The 9,914-nt window shown below is 45.5% G+C and overlaps 1 protein-coding gene across 6 annotated transcripts in view; it reads right to left on the bottom strand.

Moving 5' to 3' along the window:
- PPIL4 (peptidylprolyl isomerase like 4) overlaps positions 1-2,159 on the bottom strand; it is a 37,945-nt gene extending 35,786 nt beyond the window's left edge. For 2 of the 6 annotated variants that reach the window (XR_011258663.1, XM_069598670.1), the window contains exon 1: positions 1,966-2,120. Coding sequence is in view for 3 of the 6 variants with exons in the window: in XM_069598670.1 (XP_069454771.1) it covers positions 1,966-2,035 (70 nt within the window). In the remaining 3 variants the exon portion in view is untranslated. Of the gene's footprint in view, positions 1-1,754 lie in introns of all 6 variants that reach the window. The other 4 variants (XM_069598667.1, XM_069598668.1, XM_069598671.1 and 1 more) reach the window with 4 other exon arrangements.
- Positions 2,160-9,914: the final 7,755 nt, after the last annotated feature.

Below are 9,914 nucleotides of genomic sequence, written 5' to 3' on the forward strand. Positions count from 1 at the left end.
GATGAAAAATACAATTCCCTATAAGACTCTGTGAACCCCTTTAAGGATCCTGTCATCCTTAAAGCTTACCCCACTGAAAGTGAAAGTGAAAGTCACTCAGTCCTGTCTGACTCTAGGACCCCCATGGACTATACATGTCCATGGAATTCTCCAGCCCAGAATACTGGAGTGGGTTGCCTTTCCTTTCTCCAGGGGATCTTCCCAACCCAGGGATTCAACCCAGGTCTCCCGCATTGCGGGCAGATTCTTTACCAGCTGAGCCACAAGAGAAGCCCAAGAATACTGGAGTGGGTAGCCTATCCCTTCTCCAGTGAATCTTCCCGACCCAGGAATTGAACCAGGGTCTCCTGCACTGCAGGTGGATTCTTTACCAACTGAACTACCAGGGAAGCCCAAAGCTTACACCAGTAACAAAGGCAATCCATTATTTTCTTTAAGGCAGTTTCAGTTGAGTTTCTATCACTTGAACAAAGAGTCTGAATACAACACATATTATCCATTACTTCGGTGTGCACCTTCAAAGTGTCAGGAACTGCACTAGGTGCTCAAGATAGAGAGATAATCAAGGAATAGTCCCTGCTCTCTTAAAGTTTACATCTTGAGAGGAGACCAAGACTTGAAAATAATTCCAGGCCAACAGGAAAATGTATAATACGTACTATGTGACTTAAAGACCTGAGGCAGAGCAAAAGAAACCAATCTAACTCTGCTCAAGGACACAGGGAGCTTCACAGAAGAGACCATGCTTGACCTGAGAACTGATTAATAAACAGGAAGTCTGCCAAAAGGACAACAAAGGGGAGAAACGTGGGGCACAGGCATCAGTATAAGAAAGGAATAGATGTATGCTGAGAGTTGCTGGGGAGGGGGTGATAACTCAGTGTGGGATAAAGCGCAGCACCTCAGCAGGCACTCATGGTACCATGTCGTATAGCTTGTTTCATCTTCTTTGACAAACTGCATTCCTTGGGTGCAGGACCCTGATTGTAACTACACTCTCCTGTTTAGTTACAGTTTCTCCAGTTTCTCCCCACTCTAAAACATTCTCCATATTGCTGCTTATTATCGTCCTAAAACAAGTTTGTTAACGCCTCTCTCAATCCTGCTTTCAAACCCTTCAGAGATTGTGGTTTTCAGTAGGGCACACAAGGCTATTCAGGACCAAACCTAAACTAAAAAACGCATATGACAAGACTCACGGTCTACCATTTCACTGTCAAGCCACACCGATCTACTTGACCGTTTCCAGAAAATTCCAACCAAACAAGAACACTCTCACTCCCACTCATTTTTAAAAGAGCGAGTTCAAGTGCTCTGCATTCTTCCTTAGCTCGGCTTCTCCCCACCCCCAGCTAGGAAGAATTACTCCCTCCTCTGGTTTCCATGGCAACTTACACATTCTTCCACTACATCGCTTAAGAAATTAAATGGGTTGCGGCGCCTATTTCCCCCAGTGGAAAGTTAAACCTTCGAGGGCAAGACGCCCATTCCACGGCTTGGCACAAAGTCTCGCGTAGTGGGCGATCAACGAGTGTTTGCTAAGACTGGGTGAACACCTCCGGACAGCCCTCCCTCTACCCAGAAGGGATGCCCACACTCACTGCTCCAAGCCCTTCGTCCCTGCTTTCATCAAGATTTACTGATTACACACCAAGGAATACTCGGTATGTTCTTGCAGTAAAGCCACAAGAGCTATGGGCACTGAATACGCAGCCTGCGCTACACACACACAGGGATTTAACAACCACAAGCACCTGCCACCCGACTGGCCAGCACCAGAGGCGGAGAACGGTTGCTCCTCAGAAACAAACTTTTCAACCAGGGCCCGCTGATAAACTGCGCGGTCGCGGCACCATCAGCCCAGAAGCTCCAGCCAGTCCACGCCGGGGACTGGGCAGAAAAGGCAGAGCGCCGGGGGGGAAAAGAGCGCGGCCCGCCGAGAGGTGAGCAGGGCCGGGGCCTCACCGCGCGGCCGCTCTTCTGTGTACAGGTCGATGACGACGTCGCCTAAAGTGGTCTCCAGCAGAACCGCCATGGCGCCCGCTCCTCCTCGCAACAAGCCCCGGGGGTGACAGGCGCAGCCCTACGTCATCTACGCCACGCGTCACCCTCAACGCGACGCCTTTTTACGTCATCCCTCCGGCGACACCACCTCCTCTGGGAGGTGCTTTGGGCGGGTCTGGTCCGTGGCAAGCCAAACCTTCTGTGGGTTCCCGGCCCTTTTGAAAAAATCTTCCAAAGGCCCTGGGGAGTGGCGCGGAAGGCTGTCACTCAATGTGGCTTCTGTGAAGGGTTTATGCTCCATTTTGTGTCCATCTCAAAAATGACGCGGACCTTTCTTTAATGCTCCGTAGGCCCTCTGTTTCGTCGCTTGAAGGCGAGTGTGGGGCGCCACCTTCCTCGGCCCTGTAGGGACAACTATGCCAAGTTTCCTAGTCGGTCACTTCTTATCGCCCCGAATCAGAAATTTTAGCCCACAAGGTAGGATTTGCTACTCAGAAAGATGGTTAACAAAAAAAAAAAAGAAAGATGGTTAACAGGGAGTTCTTTCCCGGCTAATTGTGTCAAGTAAAGCGAAGTAAAAGTCACTCAGGCGTGTTCGACTTTTTGCGACCCCATGGACTACACAGTTCATGGAATTCTCCAGGCCAGAATACCGGAGTGGGTAGCCTTTCCCTTCTCCAGGGCATCTTCCCAACCCAAGGATCGAACCTAGCGGGCGGATGCCTTACCAGCTGAGCCACAAGGGACGGCCAGTTGTGTTAAGGGCTGTACCTTTTACAGCAGCTGATGGTGGGTGCGTCCTTAGTGCAAGTAGCTAAATATCGTAGGTTTCAGCTCGTATCTCTACTGGTTTTATCAATACTTAAGAGGACAATTTAAGCTTAAAAAGTTTTCTCTGCTTTTCGGCCTCCTCCCTTCCCTCTAATGTGCGTTGTGCATTACCCAGACCTCCTCCCCAGTGGCAGAAATACCTGCTCAAATCCTAAAGATCAGTTTTTCTCTTTCTGGTGACAGCCATGTAACTCCTTAGAAGATAACATTGCTTTCTCAGTCCTGTAAGAGGTCCCCTTAAGGTGTGCAGACATCTTTGGTGAACTTTTATGAACAATGCAAGTGTATCATTTCCATCAGAGTTAATTTTTGGTACAGAACAGACTGGTAAGATGACCTGGGGAGATACTGGGTTGCATCCAAAGGAAGCTCTTAGCTTCCTCAGACCAGATTTCCCTCGGGGCTCAGACGGTAAAGCTTCTGTCTACAATGCTGGAGACCCTAGTTCGATCCCTGGGTCAGGAAGATCCCCTGGGGAAGGAAATGGCAGCCCACTCCAGTACTATTGCCTGGAAAATCCCATGGACAGAGGAGCCTGGTAGGCTACAGTCCATGGGGTCACAAAGAGTTGGACATGACTGAGCAACTCCACTTTCCACTTTAAGACTATATTAATGTGACTAGCTGTATTACTTGTATTCTGCTTATTTTATGAGATTATTGCACCATCAATAAAAATGATGATGACTAGTCAACTTGAAGTGATATAGTGCTATAAGATCAATGATTATAATGGAGTAACTCTAGCTATGAGAAGCAGCAACAAGAGGGAACCATTTCCTGAACCATAACAGACTAGTAAGACTAGGCAGTCTAGAGATTTGGGCTACTAGACCAAAAGTCACACTAGACTTTTGCTGTTCTTTAAACACTACTTGTGGAGGAAGGGTTCTGCCCCAGGGCCATCCTATGTTGTCGGAACTCTTCTTTTCCAGTTATCACATGATTCTCTTTCATCTCCTTTAGGTCTCTTCCTCATAGTCACCTCTCAGTGAGACCTTCCCTGACCACTACAGTTAAAGTTAACCCCACATGCATACACTTCTATTTTTCTTCGTAGTACTTTTTACAATCTAACATGCTATTTAGGAAATTTGTATGTTGTTTCCAGAAAGTCAGTTCCAGAGGGAAAGTCAGTTTTGTCTGTTCTGTTTACTGCTGTATCCCTAGTGCCCTACAGCCTGCCGCATAATAAGTGAATACTTATTTGTTGAATGAATGAATATTGGCAATTAATTAAAGAAATGCAAATTAAAATGACAATGAAATTGTTAATGGGAAAGTAAAATAATACAGTCACTTTGGAAGACAGATTGGCAGTTTCTTACTTGTACAAAGCTAAATATAATCTTACCTTGATATCAAGAAATCACACAGTTAGGTATTTACCTAAAGGAGCTGCTACAAGGGACTTCCCTGGTGGTCCGGTGGCTAAGACAGCATTCCCAATGCAGGGGGCCTGGGTTTGATCCCTGATCAGGAAACTAAGGATCCCTGTGCAACTAAGACCTGGCACATCCAATAAATAAATAAATCTTTTAAAACAAAAACCTGTGCACAAATGTTTATAGCAGCTTAATTCATATTTGCCAAAATTTAGAAGCAACTGTCACCCTGCTTATTTAACTTATATGCGGAGTACATCATGAGAAACGCTGGACTGGAAGAAGCACAAGCTGGAATCAAGATTGCCGGGAGAAATGCCAATAACCTCAGATATGCAGATGACACCACCCTTATGGCAGAAAGTGAAGAGAAACTAAAAAGCCTCTTGATGAAAGTGAAAGAGGAGAGTGAAAAAGCTGGCTTAAAGCTCAACATTCAGAAAACAAAAATCATGGCATCCAGTCCCATCACTTCATGGGAAATAGATGGGGAAACAGTGGAAACAGTGTCAGACTTCATTTTGGGGGGCTCCAAAATCACTGCAGATGGTGATTGCAGCCATGAAATTAAAAGATGCCTACTCCTTGGAAGAAAAGTTATGACCAACCTAGGCAGCATATTAAAAAGCAGAGACATTACTTTGCCGACTAAGGCCCACCTAGTCAAGGCTATGGTTTTTCCAGTAGTCATGTATGGATGTGAGAGTTGGACTAAGAAGAAAGCTGAGCACCGAAGAATTGATGCTTTTGAACTGTGGTGTTGGAGAAGACTCTTGAGAGTCCCTTGGACTGAAAGGAGATCCAACCAGTCCATTCTGAAGGAGATCAGCCCTGGGATTTTTTGGAAGGAATGATGCTAAAGCTGAAACTCCAGTACTTTGGCCACCTCATGCAAAGAGTTGACTCACTGGAAAAGACTTTGATGCAGGGAGGGATTGGGGGCAGGAGGAGAAGGGGAGGACAGGGGATGAGATGGCTGGATGGCATCACTGACTCGATGGACGTGAGTCTGAGTGAACTCTGGGAGTTGGTGATGGACAGGGAGGCCTGGCGTGCTGTGATTCATGGGGTCGCAAAGAGTCGGACATGACTGAGCGACTGAACTGAACTGAACTGAACTGAGGTGTTTTAAATAGGTGAATGAATATACAAACTGGTTTAACAAACTGGGATAAACATCCATATAATGAAATATTATTTAAAGATCAAGAGAAATGAGCTAGCCAGCCATGAAAAGATATGACAGACCTTAAACACATATAGGTAAGTGAAAGAAGCCAGACTGAAAAGGCTACACATACTGTGTAATTTCAACCATATAACTTTTTGATAAAGGGAAATTATGTAGATAGTAGGAAGATCGGTAGTTGTCAATTTTCTGGCACATTGAGGGAGAAATGAATAGTTGACACACAGGGATTTTTAGGGCTGAGAAACTACTTTGTATGAGTGAAAGTGAAAGTAGCTCAGTCGTGTCTGACTCTTTGTGACCACATAGACTATACAGTCCATAGAATTCTCCAGCCTGAATACTGGAGTGAGTAGCCATTTCCTTCTCCAGCGGTTCTTCCCAATCCAGGAATCGAACCAGGGTCTCCTGCATTGCAGGCAAATTCTTTACTAATTGAACTATCAGGGAAGCCCCTATGGTTATGTTTACTACCACGTATGGGGCTTCTCTTCTCACTGTGTCTGCTCTAAACAACCACCATCCACAATACAAGTACCAGTAGGGGCATGGCTGACATTTGAACCTGTGAGAGCTGACCATGGAGCTCATACAATTACCCACTGCATTACAGCTGGTGGGGCAAGTGAAAATAAAAGTCACTCAGTCATGTCCGACTCTTTGCGGCCCCATGGACTATACAGTCAATGGAATTCTCCAGGCTAGAATACTGAAGTGGGTACCCTTTCCCTTCTCCGGGGATCTTCACAACCCAGGGATCGAACCCAGGTCTCCCACATTGCAGACAGATTCTTTACCAGGTGAGCCACAAGCGAAGCCTCCTAAAATTGCCCTGTGTCACATCTTGTGAAAGTAAATTTGTTAGTCGCTCAGCCATATCCGATTCTTTGTTAACCCATGGACTGTAGTCCACCAGGTTCCTCTGTCCATGGAATTCTCCAGGCAAGGATACTAGAGTGGGTTGCATTCCCTTCTCCAGGGGATCTTCCTGACCCAGGGACTGAACCTGGGTCTCCTGCATTGCAGGCAGATTCTTTACCATCTGAGCCACCAGGGAAGCCCCAGAGAACACTGGGAGTGGATTGCCATGCCCCTATCCAGGTCCTGACCCAGGAATCAAACCCATGTCTCTTATGCCTCATCATAGTATGATGCTATCTGTATGGGTGGGTTCCCAGGTGGCAGTAGCGGTAAAGAACCTGCCTGCCAATGCAAGAGACTTAAGAGGTGCAGGTTTGATTCCTGAATCAGGAAGATCCCCTGAAGGAAGACTTGGCAACCCACTCCAGTATTCTTGCCTGGAGGAGCCTGGTGGGCTGTGGTCCCTAGGGTCCCAAAGACTCGGAACGACTGAATCAACTTAACAGCAGCATATTAGTGGATACATGACATTATGTATCAATATTTGCAGAACTCTGAAAAACTAGGACACAAAAAGTGAACCCTAACATAAACTATGAACTTTAGTTAATAGTAGTGTACCAATATTGGTTCATCACTTGTAATAAATGCACCAGACTAATTCAGCATGTTAATAATAGGGGAAACTGGGAGAGACTGGAGAGATCCCAACCTCTGGGATCTCATGTCTGGTGCTCTGAGGTGCAGCTGATATGATAATAATAGAAATAAAATGCACAGAAAAGGTAATGCGTTTGAATCACCCCAAAACCATCCCACACCCCTTGGGTCCATGGAAAAATTTTCTTCCACAAAACCTGTCCCTAGTGCCAAAAAGGTTGGGGACCCCTGGTATATAGTAACTCCTTGTACTTTCCATTCAACTTAACTTTAAACCTTAAACTGCTCTAAAAAAGTGTGTATACAGAAACAAGATTTACAGTTTTTCATCTTTTACCTTAAGTGATTCAGAAGATAAACAGTCCTAAATATGAAATTTTACATATATAGCACTTAACATAGTCAATGGCTTTATGATTATATTTTCCATAATTACCTCTAAATATGGAGTCCCCTGAGTTAGTAACCTTCCACTCCTCTCCAACCTCACTCACATAAAAATCTTAACCTTAGTGTAGCAGAATCTTTAAAATAAAAGAGGTTTCATTTATTTTTTTCTTTCCAAAAATCTAGTGCTTTGCTACATTATACCAAATGATGTTTTGCCAAAAATATCTGTGATGGTTAATTTTATGTCCACTTGACTGGGCTAAAGGATCCCCAGGTAGTTAGTAAGGCATTGTTTTTGATGTGTCTGTGAAGCTATTTTTGGAAGAGACTGGCATTTTAACCAACATACTGAGTAAAGAAGATTACAATCACCATTTTATTGGGGCATCATCGAATTCCTTAAGGACTAGAATAGAACAGGCAGAAAAGGGGCACATTTGATCTCTCTGCTTGACCTAGGATATTCATCTTCTGCCCATGGACCATCAGCACAGCTGTTTCTTTGTCTTTCAGACTCAGACCAAGACTTAAGACATCATTGGCCTTCTGGTTCTCAGGGCTTCAGATTTGGATTAAATTACTCCAGAGGCTTTCTTGGTTCCCACAGACAGAAGATCACAAGACTTTTTAGCTTCTATAACCACACGAGACAACTCCTATAATATCTATACCTATGCATGCATGCTAAGTCACTTCAGTCATGTCCAGCTCTTGCAACACTATGGACTGTAGCCCACCAGGCTCCTCTGTCCATGAGACTCTCCAGGCAAGAATACTGGAGTGGGGGTTGCCATGCCCTCCTCCAAGGGATCTTCCCAACCCAGGGATTGAACCTGTATCTCTTACATCTCCTGCATTGACAGGCAGGTTCTTTACCATTAGCACTACCTGGGAAGCCCATCTGTACCTAGTCAGTTCAGTTCAGTCGCTCAGTTTTGTCCGACTCTTTGCAACCCCATGAATCACAGCACGCCAGGCCTCCCTGTCCATCACCAACTCCCGGAGTTCACTCAGACTCACATCCGTCGAGTCAGTGATGCCATCCAGCCATCTCATCCTCTGTTGTCCCCTTTTCCTCCTGTCCTCAATCCCTCCCAGCATCAGAGTCTTTTCCAATGAGTCAACTCTTCTCATGAGGTGGCCAAAGTACTGGAGTTTCAGCTTTAGCATCATTCCTTCCAAAGAAATCCCAGGACTGATCTCCTTCAGAATGGACTGGTTGGATCTCCAATACCACAGTTCAAAAGCATCAATTCTTCAGCACTCAGCTTTCTTTATAGTCCAACTCTCACATCCATACATGACTACTGGAAAAACCATAACCTTGACTAGATGGACCTTTATTGACAAAGTAATGTCTCTAGTTTTTAATATGCTGTCTAGTTTGGTCACTACCAGGCTTTTAGGGCTTCCCTGATGGCTCAGTGGTAACAAATCCACCTGCAATGCAAGGGACGTGGGTTTGATCACTGGATCGGGAAGATCCTCTGGAAGAGGAAATGGCAACCCACTCCAGTATTCTTGCCCGGGGAAGTCCCATAGACAGAGAAGCCTGGCGGGCTACAGTCCATGGTGTTACAAAATAGTTGGACATGACTTAGTGACTAAACAACAATATCAGGCTTTTACTAAACTCCAACAGTCAGTATTTCTCTGCCCTAATCATCCTAGGGCAGGCACCAGACAACTAGAGATAGCCTCTGTACTGCAGAGCCCACTGAAATTATTCAAAGCAGCCAATGCTAGACCTACTTGTGTCTCGCCCATCTCCATAGAAACGACAGTAAAGACTTCTGCCCGAGGACTTCCCTACGGGTCCAGTGATTAAGAATCCATCTTGCAATGAAGGGGACTTGGGTTCAATTCTTGGTGGGGGGACTAAGATCCTGCATGCTGCAGAGCCACTAACATAAGACTGTGCCACATTTAGCATCTCTGCACAGCAAAGAAAGATCCCATATGACCCTGTGTGCCACAATTAAGATGGGATGCAACCAAATAATAGATATGATGCTTTTGAACCGTGGTGTTGAATAAGACTCTTGAGAGTCCCTTGGACTGCAAGGAGATCCAACCAGTCCATCCTAAGGAAGATCAGTCCTGGGTGTTCATTGGAAGGACTGATGTTGAAGCTGAAACTCCAATACTTTGGCCAACTGATGTGAAGAGCTGACTCATTTGAAAAGACCCTGATGCTGGGAAAGATTAAGGGCAGGAGGAGAAGGGGATGACAGAGGATGAGATGGCTGGATGGCATCACCAACTTAATGGACATGAGTTTGAGTAAACTCCAGGAGTTGGTGATGGACAGGGAGGCTTGGCGTGCTGCAGTTCATGGGGTCGCAAAGAGTCAGGCATGACTCAGTGACTGAACTGAACTGAACTGAAGAGGTGATTTGTACAGACTCTGGATTGGTTGGTTTACACATGAAAGGCAGGCTCACAGAGGAGAAGTTTACTAACTCTAGAAATTAGCTCAAAGCTTCCCTGGTGGCTCAATGGTAAAGAGTCAGACGGGAACTAAATAATAACAGCAACACAAATTAGCTCAGCCCTGGGAGTCTCTCTAGGGTCAGCCAGGCCCCAGACAACAG

Source organism: Ovis canadensis, chromosome 8, assembly GCF_042477335.2.
Source record: "Ovis canadensis isolate MfBH-ARS-UI-01 breed Bighorn chromosome 8, ARS-UI_OviCan_v2, whole genome shotgun sequence".
In the NCBI taxonomy this organism is placed as follows: Eukaryota; Metazoa; Chordata; class Mammalia; order Artiodactyla; family Bovidae; genus Ovis; species Ovis canadensis.